Below are 24,268 nucleotides of genomic sequence, written 5' to 3' on the forward strand. Positions count from 1 at the left end.
GTGATTAATAGAAGATCAATGAATGAATACATTTTTTTTTACATTGAATGTGCCCTTTAAACACTAGAGGGCGCTCTGTCTTAAATATTATAACAGAATTTGACGTACTTCCAGTAAATGCAAACAAATAGACTCCAAGTGATTGGTCCAATTATATAATAGCAGCAGAATATTTCAGTACCTTTCAGTATTAGTAATAATAATAATAATTCAGTGCAATGTTACCTAAATATTAGGTGCAGTCCCTCTTTAGGAGCAACCACTGCTCACTGCAGTTATTGGATTATATATGAACTTCAATGCAGGGAAATAATTAAATTTCAAGTTTATGTTTATATTTATTCTTTTTTTTGACACATTGATGCAGACACAATATCTCTCATTCTCAAACAGACACAGTAAACTGCCCTACTATATGAAAAGTACTTTTTAATCCCATGTTTACCCCAACATTCCTCCATCAACGTGATTCAATTCATTATTGAATGTCTGGGTTAATAAAGACTGGGATTATAAGCTCAGATATAGATGCGGTATGATGGGGGTGCTCATTGGTCTTATTTTGAAAGTAGATTGATTCTAATGTGGTGACAGCACTGATGTCACAGGTCCTATTTCATCCTGATGAACTGACTCCAGTCTCCAGCTGTGCTTTAAAAACAAACAAACCACAAAATTCAACAGTAAATCCTCAGAGCGCTAATCCATGGGCGACTGGAATTATGCAGTCTATATAAAATGATTTAAAGGGAGTAAACAAAGGTGGGAAAAGGCCACCAAGTACATATTTTTAACCACTGTATAGAGCTTTTCTTACTGAAAGACTGAACCTTCTTTTAATCAATCAATCAATCAGCAGCAGTACAGCAGTACAATACTTTGAGCATGTATAGATTATCTGGTAGTTTGATGTTGATGGCAGCAGCCAGAGCTTCACTCTTATAGCTTCATGTGTGATGTCATAGAAAGTGTGTCCATCTTTGTTTAGGGTGCATGGAAATGAGGCAATGAGATTTTAGAGGTCAAAGGTCACTTTGGTCACCCACAAACATTCCTAATTTTGACAAACCTTCACACAAATGACTAATGGGATGACATTTCATACAAAAAAAAAAGATTAAAGGTCATCTTGACTGTAACATCATAATAATCTGCAGTAATCAGATTCCTTAATCTCTGCTGGTTTCTGATCCTGTAATCTGATGTTTATGTTTTCACAGTCCAGGCGGCCATGACACACACCTGTAATAAATAGGTCAAATAAATCATTTTGCTTTATTAAAACTGAGGTTTCATGTGGAAAAAAAAATATTTTTTTGCATGTGACCTGTTTTTTTTTTTCTTCTGGGCATCATTTGCTAGTTTCATGAAGTGTTACATAACCTGGCAGCAGTGGAGCAGTGTTGGCTGCTCCTCTTCCATCACAGCAGGTATAGCCTTAAATCTGGCACAGGGAGGAACGAGGATTGTTATCCCTCTAAAACCAAACACGCACAATCCTGTAACAGGTCTCCTTGTGCTTTTGTGTGTGTGTGTTTTTTTTTTTAAATATGTTTAATTCCATCTATTGATTGGATGTTGACGCAGCGTTACTCAGGAGGTGTGTGTGTGTGTGTGTGTGTCACTGCCTCTGCGTCTACCATCTGGGCCCCTCCCTCCCTCCCTCCCTCAGACTCCCAGCATCCCTGGCAGCCCGGCGATGTTGTCATAAAGCATAAAATCCCGTTTGACGACGCTCAGGGGGTGGGGGGGTGTTGTGTCGTGTATTTTCTGAATGGTAATTGCGGCAGGGTGCGTTAATCGTCATTACAGGCCTGCGTGTTGTTGGATGCGACCCGCTCTCCTCCTCCTCCTCCTCCTCCTCCTCCTCCATCAGAGACAAGCTGCTTGTTGTTACAGGCTGTTGCTGTTTGGCCAGCTGTAAAAGATACGCGCGCATCATATGTTTCTGTAGGGCTCGACGTGATTAATATATTGAAAAGATTTCCACCAAGGGCATCGACCAACGTTGCGGCTGCGATGTGCGCGTCTGACGGCGAGGCGAAGCACAAGTGAGGAGGCGCAGCAGCGTGTGAGTGTTGCAGAGTTGTCGGGTCATATGCAGCAGGGTTCAGGCTCCAGCTCCTCACCGCTGCTTTTTAGGATGCGACGTCATGACTTGATCTTGCCCGACAGATGTTCCACACTAAACTAGACCTTCGTATTCTTTATTGTGCTGTTCCAGCGATGATCCTGTGAAGACAGAGACCAGCCAGTCTTCGCTTCGCAGCCTCCATATAGTCTTCAGGATTGCATAATATGATACCTGGATCTGCCGCATCAATGCTACCGTCTGCAGAAGCCGCCAAACTGTACCAAACCAATTACGTCCGCAACTCCCGTGTCATCGGACTCCTATGGGCCATCTTCACTATCCTGTTCGGTATGGTGAACGTGATCATTTTCATAGAGCCCTATTGGATCGGGGATGGCATGGATACGCCGCAGATCGGCCACTTCGGCCTTTTCTACTATTGCATCGGGGACGGACACTCCAGAGAGATTGACTGCCAGGGTAGCTTCACGGAGTTCTCCGCGATCCCCTCTGGTGCGTTCAAGGCCGCCTCCTTCTTCGTTGGAATGTCTATGATGCTGGTGGTCACCTGCATCGGCTGCTTCAGTCTCTTCTTCCTCCTCAGCACCTCCACCGTGTACAAGATCTGTGGCTGGATGCAAGCAGCATCAGGTAAGAGCAGCTCTGTGGACTCTGAAGCCAAACTATAAGCAGTACATAGAAAATATGACATAATAAGAGGGAGGTTTTATGACATGGCAAGCTTTATTTAAAAGAAAAACAAACTCCCATCACACAATAAGGGGGTGGGGGCAGTCTGAACTCTGATTGATGAGTTGATTAGGTAAATGAATTGGAAGCAGACAAACAGACAGTGTCTCCACAGGAGCAGCCAGACAGCAGAGCAGACAGTGCTGTCCACGGGCACCATGATTCTACCACAGGCCCGGTCACTTACTTTTTGACCATGTACAATATTTGAATGTGTTCACTGCAAAACAGCACCGCACAATGACTCAGTCTGTCTGGTGTTTGTATGGAGGAGATGTTGCACTTTGAAGACAATAAAAAAACGAGGTCTTTGGTGTATTCAGTCATCGTTATCTAGCATGTCACTGAAGCTACGGCCATTGTCATGGAGGGGGTTTACATTTTAATAATCAACATGCAAACATGGAAGGGGTGAAGAGATACTGTAGGTAGAGTACGGTTTAGTTTAGGTAGACATCACAACATCCCCTCAAGACACCTATAAGACACCCTATAAACATATGATAGATCAGAATTCATCTATCAGTTTGGGATGTTTTGTCTTTTTAAAACTTGACATGTATTAACATTGTGTGACAGTACAGCAATCCCCCCTCTCTCTCTCTCTCTCTCTCTCTCTCTCTCTCTCTCGATCGACATGATCAATGAATCCATCAATGCCTCCCGAAGTCAAGGAAGCAGCAGCGGCCTTTCTAGAATCTTATATCTTCTGATGTCTGGCTGACTCATTTTACGAGCGTGTTCTTTCAAATGTCCAGAGATCGCTGTGTGTATACTTGTACAGAACTGAAGGTGGTATGAGATAGTTCTTCATTATGGAGGAACCAAAGACATCTGTGCAAAATCAAGCCTGTGTTTTAAACCTGAGTGATAACATGATGCAGAAACATTGCTAATATTACTCTTAATTGCTAATATATGCATCGCTGCAATGCTGTGCATTGTCTTCATTCAGCCTACATCGTCTTCAATCTGTCCTCAGCCAACAGATGTGTGTGTGTGTGTGTGTGCCAGAGTTGGTGTTTTGTAGAGGTCAACGGTTCAGCTTGCTGGCAGCATTTTGTCACTGTAACTGTGGGCTAATGTCATCTGGTGTGAGCGGAGGCCTCTGTCATCTGAAGAGTCCAAAACGTTGCCAAACATCAGCCTGCCCAGCTGCACCAGCGGTCAAAAAAAAAAAGGTCGGCTTCCTGTCAGTGGCAAAAAAAAAAAAAAAAACACAAACAAGGGAGGATTATTTGGAACAGGTCCAGCTCAGTGTGCTATGTTGAGGATATGAATTAACGCAATAAGCCTGTCTAATGAGGACACTGCTGGGCTTTTTATGCTTCTGCAGCTATAAGAGATGAAAGAGAAAGCCAAGAGGAGAGACCCTGACCAATGCAGGCTGGCAGTGGGATGCCTAATGAGCAGGCCTGGGCTGCTTAGCGCTGTCAAACTTTATTAAACTTAGCTGAAGGTTGAATCCACACCGTCTCGCTCGCGACACAGGTGGCATCTCTTTACTGTCAGCGGGAAAGTGCACACATCAATTTGATGGGGATAAAAGGCATGTCAGAATGAGTGGATGCTAAAGGAAACGATGCTTGTTGACAACACACACAGAGCACACGATTCACAGAAACTTCAGGTTGTTGCTGGTCAGTGGAAGCTTTTCTGCCAACCGTCCTGCGTGGTCAGACCAGCACAAGGACATGAATGACACAGTTGGTATTCAGAGCGCGGCTCCCAGTCCATCCCTCTGCTCCACCAGCCGCCATTAGATGTTTTGGTGTTTTCTTATTATAAGATGCTGATTTATAGCGGGGGCTCTGCGCTATGGTGGGTATAAAAAAAAAAAAAGAAAACAGCGACATGCCTCATTGAGTAAAAAAAAAGGCCTATTCAGACACACTGACTGGATATCAAGGTCACGCTGCGTGTCAGCCAAGTGTGCGTAATTTAAGTGATATAGCTACTATATGCCGGGTTTTTAAATCCCCCATGGGCTGAGGTCAGAAGGTTTGTGACAAACACTTAACATATGAAGAATTCCTTTAGCAGCGAGCACGCACATCTCTAGGAAGAGTTTTTCCGTGAAGCCCAGGTAAAAAAATAAAAACAATAAAAAATGCTGAATGTCTGATGAGAAAACAAATCAGCAGGGCACATCTTAAAGTGTCTACCACAGCCAAACAAAGTGCGTCCGTTCCTGCCCTAGATGGACTCTCATCCTTACCTAACTTTCCTCACCAGAGCTATTTCTGTCTGCATTTGCGCCACACAGATGGAAGAGCGTGTTTATTTCCGCTGAGCCGAGCTCCTTTACCTTTTCTTTTTCAGTTTACCTGAACGCCTTTTCCTCCCCGCTGTGCATCTCATATTATTTCACCGGCTCAACCTAATGTGCCGTCCTCTCCGGTAACTGCAGTTCTTCAGGGGTCTGCACACCAATTAACTAAGAACACGGTGAGGTCACTGATAATTACTTCACTGTTTTATATACAGTCCGTGCACATCGCCAGCTGCTGGCATTTTTCTATAGTTGATACGGTTTCCTCCTCAGAAATGAGTATGATATGAGTCATACGTGTGAATCGGGAAGACGTACAGTGTGTAAAGTCAGCAGAACAAACAAACATGGCAGACGGGCATGTGTTCAAAGCATCGCAAACACTAAGAGGTCAGGCTTCTAATGTTTCTTTCCTTTTGTTTGTTTCATTATTTGCTCAGTGCTGTTAGTGTGTGTGTGTGTGTGTGTGTGTGTGTGTGTGAGAGAGAGAGAGAGAGAGAGAGAGAGAGGATATCCTGGAATAATTAAGTAAGAAAAGATTTGCTTTGGAATTCAAAGGCAAGCAAAACTGCCTGTGGGAGCACGCTCTGTTTCCTCTTTGATGTGTTCGGTAGTTATACACTCTGTGAAGTTATTAGTTATCGTGCAAAGATTGTGCACAGTCTTATGCTGCTTTCAGTGCTTTCCCTGTGATGGGTACCTTAAGAAACTGATCCACACTTTGTGTGTTCTGAGGACTTGTGTTTGTATTTTTTGTTTGTTTCGTGTGTTTGTGGAGACATAAATCTACATTTTCTGCTGTATTTAAAAGTTTCAAATTATACAAATTAATACTTAACTACAAGATCAAATATTGATATTATATGATCTTCTCTGTGCCCCTTCTTAAAGTGCCTCCCCAAAAAAAGAATAAATAAATAAAACTCCTCAGCAGTGGCTCTTGCCAGAAATGACCTAGTTTCTGAAGAAAACCCTTGTCATGCTTTAACCAAGGATGGACGCCATTAATGTTTCCAGACAGAATAACTATGTGGAAGGGCTGGATGTGATTTTGGATCAGCTGAAGTGGGCTTGGCTGTCAGGTGACTGGAAGCAGTGATGTGTGAAGAACTCAGGTGGATGCAGTGAAGCAGATGGGAGGAGTGAAACGTGGAAACAAAACAGATGCACTTTGACTGTAAACTGATGCAGCTCCAATTTATCATACTGTCAAACTGCAGGCACGGTGTAACTTGGTGACTGTCCATCTCCTTAATGGCATGAATCATTTTCCCTATGTGTGCCACCTTGACGACAGCAGCTAGAGCTGTCAAGAAATCAGCTGTAATGGACCCCAACGTAAAAGACCGAACAAGCACGATCATCACCCAAACTTTAAACCTTTACCAGGAGAAGAATAAAGGGAAAACAGTCAGCAAAGAGAACTACCCCGTTCACACTGGGGAAAAAAATATGGCTTAAGCAGGATTTGGCCGCATCCAGATCAATCCAGATGTGTTTTTTTCGGAGTGTGAACACCTCGAATCCGGCTGTATCCAGTTTGATTTCAATCCGGCTAGCCCGATTGGCTTAAATGTGGCTCAGGTGTGAACGCAAATGTGGCGAGCGAATCCGGTTAGCGACATGCTACTTCCGGTTCACCGGGCGCGACACGGGACAAAAAAAACCGCATGATGCATGCGCACACGCGGTCCTACCGCAGCGTAAACGGACTCTGTATATTACGAGGCGCCACCTAGTGGTTTGGCGGACAGCAAACACGCTGGATGAAGACGTATTGAGTGCGGACACAACTGTGTGCTAGCCAGATTTGAAAATAGGTCTGAACGCATCCAGCTTAAAGGCTGTCTGGGCTCAATCCTACTCTAGCTGGAATCACTTTCTCCAGTGTGAACGGGGCCTAAGAGAGTGAACAATGTGCTAAACAGAGACAGGAGGCAGACAGAAAGCAGATGACAGAGCTCAGAGAGGACATACTGATCCTTTAGATTGCCTCTCCTCTTTGTATCCTTATCTCCGTAGCCTCTCTTTGGCTGCCCCTCACTCTGTAGCTGTATTGAGAGGCTTGTTCACAAAAAAGGGAGAGTTAAAGCTTAGCTAAACTTCCAGGTCAAAAGTGCTGGAGGTCATTGTGTTGTTATAAAGCAGCACTTTTCCCTGCAGCAGGACCAGACCTGCTGCTGCACCTCTCCAGAATTAATGCTTTAAATAAGCACTTTTGTCTGGATACTTATCAGGCCCTTAAAAGCAGATTAAATCCAGAGTGAGGGACAAAAAGGACGATTCGGATGCTTTTGCCCATCGCTTTGCTTTATTGTTCTGTATATTAACATTGATCAGATGCACATCCCTTGTCTGCATGCTAATATGAATCTCTGTCCGGAACTTGGTGAACTGTGTGTTTAGAATATTTGCTGAACATACACAAAATGCCAAACAACACTTATGCTCCAGCAAGAATTTGCATATAAATTACCTTCATTTAATATAAAAATGAACAATAGAGCTGAATTAATTTGATAAAAACGCTGGTAATTTTTTTTCCATAATTGCCATAAAGATTCCTAAAGAAGTTAGCTACAGTTTGGTATGTTGGAGTGAGCTGTGACAGACTCCTGCAGCTTCTTGTCATTCATCATTGTGTCTCATGAGTGACTGAACCAAAACGAATTCTTCACACATTACAAAAGGTGATTGATAACATTTACAGTCCAGCAGCCATGGTGCATACAGATGCCTTATTTGTATCATCGCTGTTAAAATGACTGAGCTCCTTTTGAATCTTGGGGAGGAGGCATTTGTCTGAGGGTGGAAATCATGTCATCACAGTGGATGTCAGACTACTTCCTGGATTGCAGCCACTGCCACAGTGGACTGAGGCCACCACCTTAATGCAGACCTTACCAAAATGAGCTTTCTGAGAGCTACTCTGTTTGGAAGTAGTAATAACAACTGGAAGGGCCTCAAACTTTTTTGTAGAATCATCATGAAAAGGAGCTGGATTGGTCTTTTTGGCGTCTGTAGATGACGGCATAGACATGTTCCTGGCAGCTTTGTGATTGAGTTTACTGTTGTATCTTGTCTTCTGTGTGGTGATCCATCCTCCGGGCTGTAATCAGGAGCACTGTGTTCTTGTTGTTGTGTTGAAGTGAACACTGTAATACCCCAGCACTTTCAGTGAATTATTATTTATTTCTGGTTCAATGCACTGGGGGCAAATGTGTTTAAAATGATGATGTAGAGGAAGGTTTATTTCTGCTTCCTATGCTTTTACAAAATGCAAATAATCTTAACAAACTGCTCTGATCAATAACTCGAAAAAAGACTCATCGTTAACACATTGCTAGTTTTTGTGATTACGTCACACTTTTTCGATTTGCTTCATACGTGAATTGATACCATATGTAATCGCATTAGCTGGATTTCAGTTACATAAAAGTTTATATAACTGCATTTATAGTTATTATGTAAATTTTAGTGACCTGACCCGATGACCAGTGAGATTTTAACACAAAAAAAACATGGCTAATTTGGTTGTATATTATCATTTGACATTCATTATGATCATCAGGAATCAATGTGTGACCTCAATATATGAGTGTTATATGAGCAATTTTGTTGTTTAGTGTATTACAGCACAATTCTTTGGAGCTCTGTGTGTGTGTGTGTGTGTGTCTTAGACACAATCTGATGTGTCCAGCCACTCATGCTGCTCATAGTATGTATAAAACAGGGAGCAATGTCTCGCTACAGAACATCAGCACAGTACCACTGGGGCAGAAACAACAGTACTGTCAGTGCAGTACGGTGCATCTGTGATTACTGTAAGAAATACCACAGAGGAAGAAAAAACCTCGGAGCATCTGTGGGTCCATGAGAGAGAGAGAGAGAGAGAGAGTAAGAAAACTGGGCACACACACAGATAAAAGACAAAAACAAACAACAGAAGAAAACCTGAGAGATTTGGAGCAGAGACATAAATCTATGCCAACTTGAAAAGGCTTTAGAAATCTGTGGATAAAATCTACCCAGGCTGTGTGTGGGGGTCATTGTCAGTTGGAAAAGGTACGGATAGTTTCAGAGCTGATCTGTATTCTCACCGGATCTTTTCAGAGCGGTGCGGAAAGTGAATGCATTCACCCACAACCTCTGCTCAGTTAAATAAACTGAATGCGCAACACTGCCCTGCGTTGCATGCTTGCAGCCGACAGCACAATAATTAGGGTGAGATAGAGGATGACATTCAGACTCGGTCTCTCTCTCTCTCTCTTTCTCTCTCTCTGTCTGTTTTTTAACCTTCATATATCAGAAGACGTTCTTCCTTTTCCTCACGTCTTCTCAGGTAATCTGCTTTCAAATCGTCTCTCCATTAACACTGTTCCATCTTCTAATTTTTGCAATTAAGAAACACACACAGTTAGTTGAACCATCTAATTATAGCCAGCAGGAGGAAATATCATCCTTGCCGCTCGCATTCCTGCTGATGGTGGGGTGGACAGGACAGGATGGATGAGGCTGTCTCATGTAATGCACACACAAGCACACCTATTTCCATGCATATAGTGTGTGAGATTTAATGCAGAACAGTTGGTTTAATTTAGGAACCACAAAAGCATGCTGTCGCACATCAAACCAAACAGATCGATGCCGATTAATTAGCCCACACTTTGTGAGTTTGGGTGTAGAAGCAGAGAATACAAACTCTAAATGCCAGCCAAGTCGTCATCCTGACGCCCCCGTGTTTAGCGTCCCTGTAGCCCTGCGGGCGGTGGGCGCACTATAGATTTGCCAGAGTTAATCCTTGTGATCTCAGAAGTGGCCTGAGCTCAGGCCGGAGCTCACACAGGGGTGGGGGCGAGGCTGCTGATGTATTCTACAGGGGTAGAGGATGAGGTGGGACAGCAAGGTCACCATGAAATAAACTGGCTGTAGTGATACATACAATGTGTAGTGCTGTGTAGAGGCAGTACACACAGGATATGCCGATGCTTAGTGCATGCTCCAAGGTTTCCAGGATAAAACGTCTGTACAAAAAGCATATACAGTCAGCTCCATCTAAGAATATACAACATGTTTTGGACCAGGTTATAACTTATCATATGACAACAACATTGCACAAAGATCTGCTGATAAGTTATGCTTCTATTATATGATGCTGATGACCCAGAGATTTAAATACTGTGTGCTAGACAGCTAAACTACAGCCACACATCCTTAGACACTATGAGAAAATACTGATGAAACTGCATCACCGTGGTCGTGCTGTGCTGCAGCCTTTCAGGCTGTCCATATTTAAAAGCTTCTAATATCAACAGTTGAGGGCACAGTCCTTCTGAAGCCGTGGCAGTTTGCCTGCATCGGCCCTGAACGGGTGGCCGAGTCAGTATTTTCGTAGAGAGCTCTAAGGTTTCTTTTTGATTCACGCTGCCCTTGCCAATCTTTATCCTCTGTGGAGGTACAGGCTGCATCTGGACCTGTTACATAAGCTCTTCACCCTGGCTTGACTCCCTCCTCGCTCTGCTCACTGCAGTGTATGCTCCTCCCTTGACTCCTCTCTCTCTCTCTGCACCCGTTAACTCCGCATCCCCCCCACCTCGCTTCAACCTGAAGCACCGTGTTCATTAAAGGAGGCACATGTCTCTCCCCTGTGTCACGCTTATCACTTTCAGAACGCGGTGTCCCAGCATGTCCAGCCTCCAGAAAGACGTTTGCTCTCCTTTCTAATACTAACTTCAATCAACTGTGAAGTAATGAGGTGCAGACTCTATATGGCCTGTGAGGACATTAAGAGTCAGAGCGCCACATTTGGCCAAAAGCTTAGAAAAGCTTTTAAAAGACTTTACAAACCGACATGATGGATTTATGAATGTAAAATACATCACAATCCAGTTGTCTAAATTATTTATTGCCTAAATAATGTGGGATATTGGTAGGCAGTAATAGAGATATTACATATTTTTCAGCCTCTTCTGTTAGGCCCCGTTCACACTGGAGAAAGTCATTCCAGCTAGAGTAGGATTGAGCCCAGACAGCCTTTAAGCTGGATGCGTTCAGACCTATTTTTAAATCTGGCTAGCACACACTTGTGTCCGCACTCAATCCGGCTTCATCCAGCGTGTTTGCTGTCCTCCAAACCACTAGGTGGCGCCTCGTAATATGGCTAATAATGTGGCTAGCCAGATTCGCTAGCCACATTTGCGTTCACACCTGAGCCACATTTGAGCCAATCCTGCTAGATCCACCTCTCGAGGGTGGATCTAGCCGGCTTGAAATCAAACTGGATTTAGCTGGATTGGAGGTGTTCACACTCGGAAAAAAACACATCTGGATTGATCTGGATGCGGCCAAATCCTGCTTAAGCCACATTTTTTCCCCAGTGTGAACGGGGCTTTAGACAGAGATGTGGGGAGTTTTTTTTTTGTCACTGGCACTGATGACTTGATAAAATAAGCCGTCTCTGTGTTACTGCTACTCCTTTGGGCCACATCGATAGGTAAGCTGTGTGCTAGTTGTGCAGAAAAATGCTGAAAATGTTGATAGAGTGGAATACAGAGGATGCCTGGAAGCTCCTCGCTCCCCTCTAGCACCCACCGAGTTTTGCCAGGCAGCAAGTGAAGCAGAAATAGATTTGGACAGCAGACAGCTTAAACTTCCAGGGGAGACTGTTGGAGTCAGTTTCAAAACTTTCCTTTGTATCCTTGACACGTTGGAAATATGTTTTTTAGAGTCTTAAATTTGTGTCCAGTCAGCTGTCTGAAAAGTATATCAATCCCTAGACTATGCCAGGAGCAACACTATCAAAGTGAAAATCAAACAGAATACATTATAGAACTTATTTACCGTGGGAGTGCAGGCGTTCCCATTTTAAATTACTGTACCTCCTGGACCATGTGCAGTGCTGGAGAGGAATTTCAAATGGTTTCTGAAAGAAGAGAAGTTGAGCTTTATGGAGATCTTCCAGCAGCACAAAGCACTCTCAGGTCTAAAGCTCCTTCTATGTCACCATGTGTATTTCAATCATGAGAGACTCAGCGAACTGAATGAGAAAGATTTATTAAGTACAAAGTTTGAATGTGCATTGGCGTCCTAGACCCCGTTGTGAAGACCACATCCGAAAAGGGGGAAAAACACAAGAGGAGAGGCCGCTGGATCAGAAGATCCCCCCGGGGTCTAGACCTGGTGGTGGTGGAGAGCTGGAGGGCAGGAGATAGGAGGCCTGAACTGGCGTGGATCTGGTGGTGCTTGGGGTGGAGGAGGGTTGCCGGGTTCGATCAGAAGACAGCTGGAGAGGAGATGGAGAATTTCGTGCTAAGCTGTGATTGGTCAGGAGAGGGACGGAAAGTGACAGCTGATTGGTGAGGGAGGTGCTTTCTATTAAGCACCTGACTAAGAGAGTGGAAGAGAGCGGGAGCAGAGGAGTGAGGGATAGAAGGAGAGAGATTAGGAAGCGGATAGGGATAAATGGTGAATGATGGGAAACAGAGTCTTCCTGATTGAACTTACGCTAAGAGCTACATGTGTGTATTTTTGGCTAGACAGTAAATTCAAAGGGTTCCTGCAAGAAGAGAAAAAGTAGCTGCCCGGCGATTTTTGCAACCACATGCAACGACGGTCCAATCACGTGATGAGCACACAGCACACAGCATGGAGCAGACGTAGAAGGTGTGTGGAGAAGCTTGTCGGTATGAAAGAGAGTGTGATTTGAAAATCATTTTTACACTAAATTGTGACAAAATATGTCTAAAAATCAGAAAACCGTGCTGTCATTTAAAAAAGTGAAGCAGAACCTGGTGTGTGGTTTCATAGCCACCAAGATCCAAAAAAGAACCCCTGGTGAACAGCAACCTTTAAACTTTGGAAACCCATCAACAGGTGAAATATTATATATGTAGTAATACGTTTTGTTGACGCTGAGATCGTCAATTTGTTGTGTAAACATTAATAAATGCTGAAAAAAAGCCATCGCTCCATATTATGATTTATAACTCCCTTACAGCCAAAATAACACAATAAATCCAGGCAGTCTATATGATACTTGGTGTTAAAGGGATTTATAACCCTCTCCCTTTTGTTCTGCTTCCACCTCATAAACCTGGTCTATGAGGCAGACTTGCTGTATGTGGTGACACATTTTCACACTCCATTTAGCCCCCACTATATGGATCATACACTCTTAATTGCCCCCTTTATCTAGATGTAATTATGGCATATCATTGTCATGGTTTTAGGCCATCTCATTTGCTCATCTTTGCAGCCAGAGAAAAGTCCTAATTGTCGAGTGTGAAAAGAGGACTGATGCTGCCCACACTTCATTAGAGCCTGTACTGGCCATGGGAAAGATTGGATTAATCAGTCTCATTCCACACCCTCATTAGTTCACTATAAAAGCTCTCAGAATTGGAAGTAGGTGCTGTTGGAGCCATATGTTTGTTAGCGTCTAATTACTGCCAACCATTATTAGTGTATAATGACACTTGGTTGGTTTTTAGGTCGTCCAGGTCCAATCTTCTGGATCCTTCTCAAAGATTTTCAGGCAGATCGCCTCATTGCAGCACTATCAATGACTGTAAGCAAGACATGCCTTTATATTTAGACACATCCGTTTCTGAGAAATACAACATAGAGCTACAGATTAGAAATTCAGCTTTTGAAGTAGAATAAAAATAAACTCGCAGAGGATAAGATTTTATGACAGCCATGTGAGCATGGCATCTTGCAATGGTGACTGTGAGATCAGATCTACCTAAAAATCTGAGGTGTGCTCCCAGATTAGGATGAAATGTCCTCCCTTAAGGTGACCCTACACCAAAGGGTGCGGGTGCAGCGTCTGCATTCATAGCATCATGCAGCCAGGGAGGCCAGGAGCTGATCCAGGCCTTGCTGGTGGAAGCTTGAAACAGACGCCTCTGAGGAGTCCGGAGAACAGAGACAGAGGTGCTCCCTAGAAATGAAAAATATACGCACGTTTTGTTGTCAGAACCAACTGTGTGGACCATGAAACTTTAGGCTATGGCTACCACTCCCACCTCTCTCCCACAATGTGGCGCTCAGCCTTGGGCTGCTTGTTTCCAGTCTCAGCAATGTGAGTCATTGCAAGCACCCAGCCACACATGTCACATTGTGCCTGAGCACTGGCAGGAGTCTCACTCTGCCTGGAGCCTAATGCTGAGAACCGCAATGGAGATAACAAGCATCAGGGAAAACAACATATCTTCAGGGCTAGTAGATCATATTACTAAAAACACTCACATGCTATAATTTGGATTTGAAAAATACCGTTGCTGTCTTTTGTTTTGCTTTCGTGTTTTCTTTTAGTCGCTTTCCTATTAAAGAAGCATGAAAGGAACGCTAATAAGATTTTTTTCCCCACATCCAGGTCATCATTTTACCTGTGGGAGCATCACTGTTTGCATATTCATTGGGCAAAGTCCTGCTGGGATAAACACTTAAAAGCTGTTCCCATGTTTGATTTTGTCTTTGGAGCTGACCTTAAATGCCACATTGCCCCTCAGCAGAGAGGCTGTCAGTTCAGTAAACACATTCTCCTCTTTAAGATGCAGACAGTTGATGCTTAAGCTACTGTGTCGGGTTTCTCACAATGAGACGCGCGTCTGGCGTGGTGTGTTCGGTGTACATGTGTGAGGTAGAACAACACCCATATGCAGTGCAAGATAGCACGGTTGAAGATGTGCATATACATAATAAAGTTCGTCACAGCTATTTAAACGAGAAGAGAGGAGAAAATGCCACCACAAAAGGACCGTAGGAGGTGAAAAAAAAAATCTGAATCCTTTTTCATGGCTTCTTGGATGTGCTGCAGATGTGTGAAGCACACACACACACACGTTTGTTTCCGATCGTCAATGACATGCTAACATACACTCATGCAGCAGCATTGATAGTGATACAGCAAGACAGATTAAGGGTTGAATTTTTCTTGTTTGCAAATCAGACACATTCGGACCCCCACTTACCTCTGCTGCTTGCACACAGATTATACAGCAGAGGCATACTTTCAATATCAATGGACTTTAATCGTCAGGAAAATAACGTGCTTCTGACAAATGTGCCATTGTGTCATTTTTGTACCATCTGCTGGTCTACCCACAGACTCTCCTGTAGCGCTGTTTGCACCTAATCTGCCCTACCTACAGTCTCTTACATAAGCTGCTGTGAGCCAACAAGCATTCCTCATGCCCAGTTTTCCACTTGCATAGTCCCAGCGTTCCCAGGAAGAGAGAGAGAGAGAGAGAGAGAGAGAGACAATCAGAGGAAGGTGTGCGTTTGTGTGGAAAAGGACAGAACAAGTAAACGCTGAGAATAGCTCTGCCGACGGGCTCCAGCATATGGTGGCCAGTGCTCATGACGTTAGCGTGGTGCTGGGTACTTGCTGGCGGCCACACACACACACACACACACACACACACAGGACTGAAGAATGGGCACAAGACTCGACTCTCATCAACTCTCTCCCCTCCCTTTCCAACTCTTCCTCGCCCGGGCCTTATAATCTGTCTCTCTTCTCTCTGAGCCTGTCTGTTGCTCTCCAGAGAGAGCACAGGGAGAGAGGTGGAGAGAAGGGCAAAGCTGAGAAGGGGCGGATAATGCCATCAGTTAATGTCTCAGCTCCGACTGACAGCTGCATTCTGTCAGGTGTGCTGCTATTTCTGTGGGGAGGATCTGGAGCAGAGCATTCTTTACTGCAGCATGAAGTTCTGCTTCAGTGAGAGAGGGGGGTGAAGCCAGATAACGAGGCGTTTTGGGTAACACTATATTTGCTCCTATTTATATACAAAGAAATAAAAAAATATATAAATTGTCATGATGGAGAAGCTGGTTGGGTGAATATTTGGCTTTTTGTGGATGCTCAGCAGAACAGAGACCATGATATATGTGCAGAAACATACGGTATAATTAGATAATACATATTTCAATGACTGAAGGTTCTTTAGCATGTAACTGTTATTGTATGCTTTCTGAAAATAATGACCCTGTGCTCCACTGAAACTGCAATGAGCATCATGTTAGCCTCAAACACACATTTAGAACAACTGTATTTTTAATGCATAAGATAAGAGATTGCTGCCCTGAATGATGACACTCTTGCATTATGAGTTAACATTTTTGACTTTTTAATGAACTCCAGGCTTTCACCGACATGAAAACAATGAAAATATTCTGTTTTTGTTTTATTAGATTGTTGATGCCATTAACGATTCAGCAATGCTAGAATCTCTGTTACTAATATTTCTGTTGACGTATCTTTCACTCTGTCCTCAATGACATTTGAATTAAAGCCTATAATAGATATTATTTACATGAAGATGCTATAAATGCTCTCTGAATTTCCACTGCTGATAAATGTCATGCTAGTTTGCCCACATTTGTTGTAGTTGGTTTAATGAGAAACTGCCTTGAGTCAGAAGTTCTTCACAAAGAAAGTGTCTGATTATGTAAGCGCTGCAGTGCTGTGTGCTCAGTCGTGTGTTGTGTAGTTATGGATTAGCTGACTCCAGGCTGCCTTGTTATGATGGAGACATGTGCCCCTCCTCTAACCACAAGCTGTTCCTGTAAACCAGGAGCAGCATATGTGGCACCCTCTCTGTTTGGTGTGATCCTGGCCTGTGCATCCCTCAGAGATGTTTATCTGCAGAGGCAGGCTTTTGGAGTGACTGTGACAGATCTTTTACCGTTCCCTATCTCTGGTTTTCGTTTGGTCTCCTTCCCATGATGATATCAGCGTTAGTCCCCCCCTGCAGCTTCTTCCTCTTCCTCTCTCAATGCAAGCATCTTTGCACTCCTCCTGAGCCTCGATGTAATATTCATGACTGCACCGAATCGAGCCAAAGGCGAGCAGGAAACACCCAGAAGGATGCGGAAGAGCTTCTGATACATTCGTAGTAAATGCATCGTGAGGGAGCGAGGGATGTGTATTGATTCACTGATTGATCAAACATCACTTCCATGGCTCTTCTTTGTCCAAATTATATTGCAGATAAACTCCAAGGGTTAGAGAAACATCCTCACTCGTCTACTCATATTAATGCACCAGCATTTCCGATGCAGCTAACCCTGAACATGTGAGCTCACCACTGCTGTAAAATGACACCCTCCCACTTTGATTTGATTGTTGGGATTAGAGGTTAAATCTGATTTCCAACATGGTCCCAGGATATTTCAAGTAGCTACAATCGATATTTTTCAAACTGTGGTGTCTTGTATCACAGTGATGGACCTGCAGAGAAGTATCTGCATATGAGGTGCAGACAACACAATCCAGAGGCAACTTGCTCATTATTTCAGAGTTGCGGTATCTGTGGCTGAGCAGTCTATTTGTATAGCCATGTCTGATTGGGTTCACATTTCACATGTACTATGTATACAGACCAAGCGGCAACCTTCGGGGCTCAAAGTTGAAGCCCATGCGGAAGTGTCAAAACTTGTAATTCACGCCGCAACTGCTGGGGGCTGGCTCCAGAAGCGAGTAATTTCCCATAGACTGCCATGTTAAAATGGCCGACTTCACAGCAGAAAAAAACACGTTTACAGCCTGGTACAAAAAACCACTCTGGTCTCAGATGATAGGTTCTCTTCTAGTGTCAATTGTAAGGGGGGTGAATTTTGTTGCTGCTTGAGTGACAGACAGTTGACGTATAATTAATAATAATAATAATTGAAACCTTTATTGGTCCCACAATGGGGAAATTGCTTAAGGCAGCCCAGCAAAGAGCACCATACGCCAGTGAGTACACTGGAGGCTATGCAGGTAAAGTGCCTTGCCCAAGGACACACAACAGTGACTAGTATCACAGCGTGAGTTTCCTGTTTCCACGATCGCCCGCCCCCCTAAACCCCGCTCGTGCTCCCCCTTTTTGTCCATATTTGGAGTTTTGGCGGACGTGACGCTGCCAACATGGCGGCGGTCATCAACTTCGTGGATCCTCCCACCGAGCCTCAGAACGGCTCTTCAGAAACAAACGGGTGACGTCACGGAAGCTCTGTCCATAGTTTTTACTGTCAATGATAGTAGAGGCACAAACATTGAAACAGTAATGTAGTCTTCTTCATGGGTTAAGCCACTTCGACCATCTTTGTCCGTGTGTTGTGACACTGGTGGCAGAAGAAGAAAAGAAGAGGAGATCATGGTCTGCTGTGCTTCAGACGTCTAATGTACATGACAGCATCAGTTACACTCTAAAGAATTTAAAGTTCAAAAATCTAAATGCTAACACACAAACAAACAGCATTCAGGGCCAAACACTGAAAGCAGCTAGCTTGTTTGAAGGAGTCTGTTTCATTATTAATGTACAATGCGCTCAGGATAATTGTGCAGTCAGCATCTTTTTATCCAGGTCTTCTGCTGCAGCACCACCTCAAAGGAGAACATTCCAAATGAAGATGATGAGAGAAATTCTTACCCGTTGGGCAAAAACCATCTGACTGGGCTCTGGGTTTTTTTCTGCATGTGCTGCATTACCTTAGAGAAGAATCTCTTGTTAAAATGAAGCGGAGAAAAAAAGCAAAATTAAAGATAGAGAGAGATTTTTTTTTTTTTACCCTTTGGGTAAAGACAGAGAGTGAGGCGCTGCAAGTTAAAGTCTAATATTATCACTTCTGAACATTCAAGAGGGGAAAAAAAACAAGTCAAGTTTGTGAAATCCTGGGCAGCCTTTGTGTTATCGGGGCAGTCACTACATGCTGAAGCTGTCTTATTGCTAGTTGTGTGCGTCTGTGTCTGTGTAGAGCTGGTTTTACTGCTCCTCACACACACACATTGTGTCTAGACGCTGATTGTCTGCTGGAGGGAGGGAATGAAAATCAATGTGATAAATGCAATAAACACTGCAAAGTCTCCAGAGAGGACGATGTAAGAAGCAAGCTTTTAAAGGACGTGAAATGATCATCCTTCTTCTGGTTTATCTCCCCAGTAAATATCATTATCCCTGACCTCATTTCTGTTCCACCATTTCCCCTCTTATCGTCCTCCTCTTATTGATGTTGCCACCTCTCTCTCTCTGCTACCCCTCTAGGTGTCTGCCTGGTGCTGGGTTGCATGATCTATCCTGATGGTTGGGACAGCGATGAGGTTCGGCGGATGTGTGGAGAGCAGACAGACAAGTACAGCCTGGGGGCCTGCTCGGTGCGCTGGGCTTACATCTTGGCCATCATGGGCATCCTGGACGCCCTCATCCTCTCATTCTTGGCCTTCGTCCTGGGGAACCGACAAGACGGGCTCATGGCGGAAGAACTGCTGGCTGAAAGCAAGGGTGAGAATGTTCAATCTAATCTGATAGAGAGTGTGATATTTTATCGATCGCCGTTAAGGAAAGACACTCAACGCCTGGGCACCGCTCAGAAAATCAGACCCTGCCTTAGAGTGATCAGAAAAACATTATTTTAACAACATATAAAGCATCGGTGTGAAATTATACTGGAAATTCTGTCTTAGTACTGCTTCCCTTATATTTGGGCCATAAATCTCAGTCATTAATGTAAAATTGATCCGTTTTTTTTCAGACAAATGGCTTTCAAAGTGCTCTATAGAGACAATTTGCGAGGCTGGCAAAGGCCTACAATACATTTAGAGTGGATAAGAACATCTTTGCTTGATTTATCACAACCCATGTGACTCTCGCCAGACTGAAAATAGAAAGTGCACCCTCATTAGGAGGTTGATAAAACATAAACTAGTCTGACAAATATATATATATATATATATATATATATATATATATATATATATATATATATATATATAATGGATGAGCTAAATCCATTAAAGGATCCCATTCTAGTATTTATGACCAATGAAAGTCGAAGTTTTGAAGTTTTAAGCTTTTGAGGCAGCCTCTAAATATGCAAAGCTGAATTTAGACATCTTCAAATGGACAAATACAAACATTTATTTAACATCTATTTCAAAGTGAAATATCTAATTTTAGCACATTATTTTGTGCACATGGCGGCTTTGTGCTGTTAACTGTAGTTTTTGATTTAAGTTGACACAGACACAAGTGTGGCGCTTTGTGCTATCAAGTGATGTTCGATCCGGTTCTTCAGAAGTCCATCTTGAAAGTCACAGATCTGCCACATCACTGCTGTACAACGGGTAAATGATACGTTTGTGATTCTGCAGAAAGTCCAAAGATGGATGTGAACTCACCAACTTCATGCACATGGTTTGACACAGACTCAGACTTCTGTCCTTTGCTCAGGAAGTTGTTCAGTGGTCGCCATTTTGACAATGGTGATGATGTCACTGCTGCTGTGAGTCCAAGATGGTGACAAAGAGTGGATCCATATTCTCTACTCTAAGGAGATTATGTTAAATCAATGTGATTGGTTATCTAAAATAGATTTTCCTCAGTACAGTACAGTACATTTAGTCTCAAACTTATCAATCTCCGAGCTGTAAATGGTTCCGAGATGGTAGTATCATCTGACTGACTTCACACCATGTGCAGTCAGTGGATGTGATCATTTAGTCATGTAAATGGCCTGGCCTGACTCACACTGGCATCCATGCATACTGTATGTACCTCTGTATCACAGCTCTGCACAGAGAGGCGCTGTAAAAAAAAAAAAAAAAAAAAAAAAAGGGCCTGGGTGCAGGTACGTCTCCCGGAGGGGAATGAGATTAGTGTGTCCGTGTGCTGTAGCCCGTAATGGAACCAGACAGGCATGGACATCCAGCAACAACACTAAAAAGAACCGAGGAGAAAGAAAGAAAGAGAGAGATGAGTCCTCAGTTTGGTGTCATATAAAACCCATGTAACATGGTCAGCTGTGCTGATTGTGTGAATGCAGTTTGTGCATGTGATCATTTTGCGGCACGTTTTTCTTTACAAACTCATAAAGATGGTGAATAACCGACCTATTTACTCGCAGCTTTACCAGTCAGCACGTAGCCTGACTGCTCTGCCTGGTGATGTACCACTTCTTAGTTTAAGGCTCTGGAGAATCTGTCATTTATAAATAATTCATTATAGCTCAATAGTCTTTCACCAATGAGCTCAGCCCTGATGCCACCTACTGGTGTATGTGTACATTGCAGCCTGTCACACCATAGGAGTTCAAATATTTTCTCTCTTTCTGTTGTTGCAGAGGGAGGAAATGCCTAACCAAATTAATCTTTAGGTAAGTATACATCTTTAGATATTTATATTTGAAGATCTCTCAGTTTATGAGAACACTGTTTTATTTTATGAACAATAGACAACTGTATTTCAGGGGCATCCTGAAAGGTATTTGAGTTAAAATAGCAACATCATGTAGAAAGGTTATTGTTTACTACGAGGCACCAATGAGACAAACAGAGCAACAACAAAGAGCAGACACTGATACTACAATGCAGAAACCACACTCAGAGCATGCAGGACACACTAAGGTCTCGAATAAATGGAAGTCATTTGTTGAATATCAAACATGTTGTGCGCATTCGAACCTTAAGCCAAAGCCCTGAGTTTCTGCTTTTTTTAACGCATAAATAAGCATGTCACATCTTTCTGCCTTACAGGTTCCTGAACTTCCATGTGTCTAGTTTCGTTAAGTATCAGTCCCTTCAACATCATCTTACAGTGGGAAGGCGGGGTGGGAGGAGAAGAGGAATACTACTGAACCAGCCAGCCTGCCTTTCACATCTACACTACCTGCCAAAAACCCAAAGTTTACTCTACCTTTGAAGTCCATCCATCCATCCATCCATCCTGCTTGCAGTCCCGACATCATCTCCAGCTCTTAGACAGAGCCCAGTGCACCTCTATCCTACTGTGTGTCCAGAGTTAATCATAGACCATGGCAGGGGCAGAGACTGTTAATCTGTTGAAAAGCCTATGGACTACCCACTACCTATGTAGAAGACACAAGATTCACATTGTACACAGCAAGCACACATACACACACACACAAATGTACACATACAGCACATCCGAACAAAGACATGAACAAATTCTGTAATTACAAGTATTAAACTATGTTAACACTTAGCTGTGTGTGTCACTGTCAGAATGCGTATCATGTTTTATTTGTGAAAAGAAGAAAATGCTCATTTTCAGGTTATATTGGGTGATGATATAAATATATTGTGTTTAGGTTCCACGTTTGTTCTGTTGCTAATATGCCCCTTCAGTCCGCTTAATTTACTAGAAAAAAAAAGATGTTTAAGACTTTTATAAGAACATTATCACCCAAAACAAAACAACTTGTACAGTGAATATTTAAAAAATGTTCTAGGAATTTCAACAAAATCCATGTAATGTCCTGCTAGCTAACTTTGCACAGCGCTTCAGTTTGAGAAGAGAAGAATATCGAATATTTTGTAGTTTGTGTATCTACACTGTGATGTCGGCTGACAGGACTGCATTCTGCAGGACTGCTCGCTTCTGTATGAGTGTGATACTGTATGTGTGTGTGTATAGTGGGGAGCATTTGCACACATGTACGGTATGTGAGTGTGAATGGTACTTGTGCAGTAGTTTGTTGGGCTATTATATCAGTACGGCAGCCTCACACACACACACACACACAATTGTCCTATTGTGTAGCTAAATCTGTGTGTGTGTCTGTCTTCGTCCGCAGCAACTGTCTTTCTGTTTCTCTCTTTGCTTTCTCGGGACATAACAGGGTAACATGATGGAGTAGGAGTATTATACGCAAAGTGAGTTATTGAATTAGTAAGGCCGGTCCCAGCCTCACCTGTGGATATACAGTATGTTTCTTGTGTAAATACGTATTATGTAGATACCATTTAGAAAATATGGAGGTGTTTAACTTTAACAGCAAGTAAAGAGATTCCTTTTAGAATATATGAACACTTAATAAAGGTTTTCACTGTAAAACCCTGTTGTGCTTTCTTTTGTGGACCCTCAGACTGTACATCAATGTGAACGACCATGCTGTGACATCACTCCTTCCTGTTTCTAAAGAGGAAGGCAGGAAACTACCAGTTCGTTCGATTATACAGGCAAAGTGGGTGGTGGTCTGGATTCACCGGGTACCTGTAGTTCAGCACAGGTCATGTGACCAATCTGGATGTTTCACAGAAACTCTCACAAATTGTCTCTCTGGTCACACACTACTATATATATATATATAAATATATACATATACCTTGTAATACAATGAGCTGTCATTGTTGTGATGTTGAACTTTCAGTAAAGGCAGTTAGGTCATAAATAAATGTACTGTAAATGAGTTGGAGTTAAGTGTTTACCTTCTGCATGTCCTGGAGCCAGGGCCGGCCCAAGCCTTTATTATGGGGCCCTAAGCAAAATTTCATACCACCACTTTAGCATCAGATGCTTCATCATCCTATAGGCTGCACTGTGTTTGTAACATACCCACTATCATTACCATACCATCTTGTTTGTATTAATGTTGGGGAAAAGAAATCTTCTGGATCCTTTCGTTCATCTTCCCCGGTTCTTTGATTAAGAAGAAGTGGACAATATCTGGTCTCAAAATTACAATTTATTCTAACAGTAAAGAAGCAAATTCTGAGTCACACAAACAGAGATCTCTGTGGTTGCCTGGCCTCACAGCCAGAGAACAACAACCCATTCTTTTTGTAAACACCTTTTATCCTATCTTGAGATCCCATAAAATCATGTCCTCCCCTAACTCTGCACCAATGGGGTCAGCTCAACTGATATTTAGTTTACCTTATTTGGTAATGGTTAAACCTGAGAGTCAGGAGAAAACAGAAATGAAATAGCAGGGGGTCCCCTTTTGTCAATCGTAAACCTAAGTTGAAGATAAGTTCTCCACGAGGATGATCACTGTCCCATACGAGTGACTTTATGATGCCCCATAAAAGCTTACACCTCTTCCCCCATGTAAGTTCACTTTAAAATCTCATAGGCTGTGGGTCAGATCTGGAGGTGACCAGGAAGACAAACTCACAGGAAGGGTGGGTCGTAAAATGGGGTCGTGGAGATGAACACATCCTTTCAATCAAGATCTGGATTTACAACCTTAGCTTGGTATCAACCAGAGCTGTCTCCAAAGAGCAGACAACAGCTAACAGAGGAAATGAATTACAAAAGTCTATGAGAAGTAGGGAAATTACACACTTCTCAATACATTCAGTATACCTGTCTTACTTTGATCTTCTGTAAAACTTACTTAACACATAAGTACTCATAAAGCACAGTAATATGCATACAGAAATAAAA

At 43.0% G+C, this 24,268-nt stretch overlaps 1 protein-coding gene across 1 annotated transcript; it reads left to right on the forward strand.

The window, feature by feature from the left end:
• Positions 1-1,736: 1,736 nt before the first annotated feature.
• On the forward strand, positions 1,737-22,847 carry LOC114452128 (LHFPL tetraspan subfamily member 3 protein-like). Its single transcript, XM_028431261.1, has 4 exons — positions 1,737-2,725; positions 19,127-19,363; positions 21,201-21,233; positions 21,613-22,847. Exons 1-3 carry the CDS (start codon positions 2,299-2,301, stop codon positions 21,215-21,217), a joined length of 681 nt encoding a protein of 226 aa, XP_028287062.1. The 5' UTR covers positions 1,737-2,298; the 3' UTR covers positions 21,218-21,233; positions 21,613-22,847.
• Positions 22,848-24,268: the final 1,421 nt, after the last annotated feature.

This window comes from Parambassis ranga, chromosome 19, assembly GCF_900634625.1.
Source record: "Parambassis ranga chromosome 19, fParRan2.1, whole genome shotgun sequence".
Classification (NCBI taxonomy): Eukaryota; Metazoa; Chordata; class Actinopteri; family Ambassidae; genus Parambassis; species Parambassis ranga.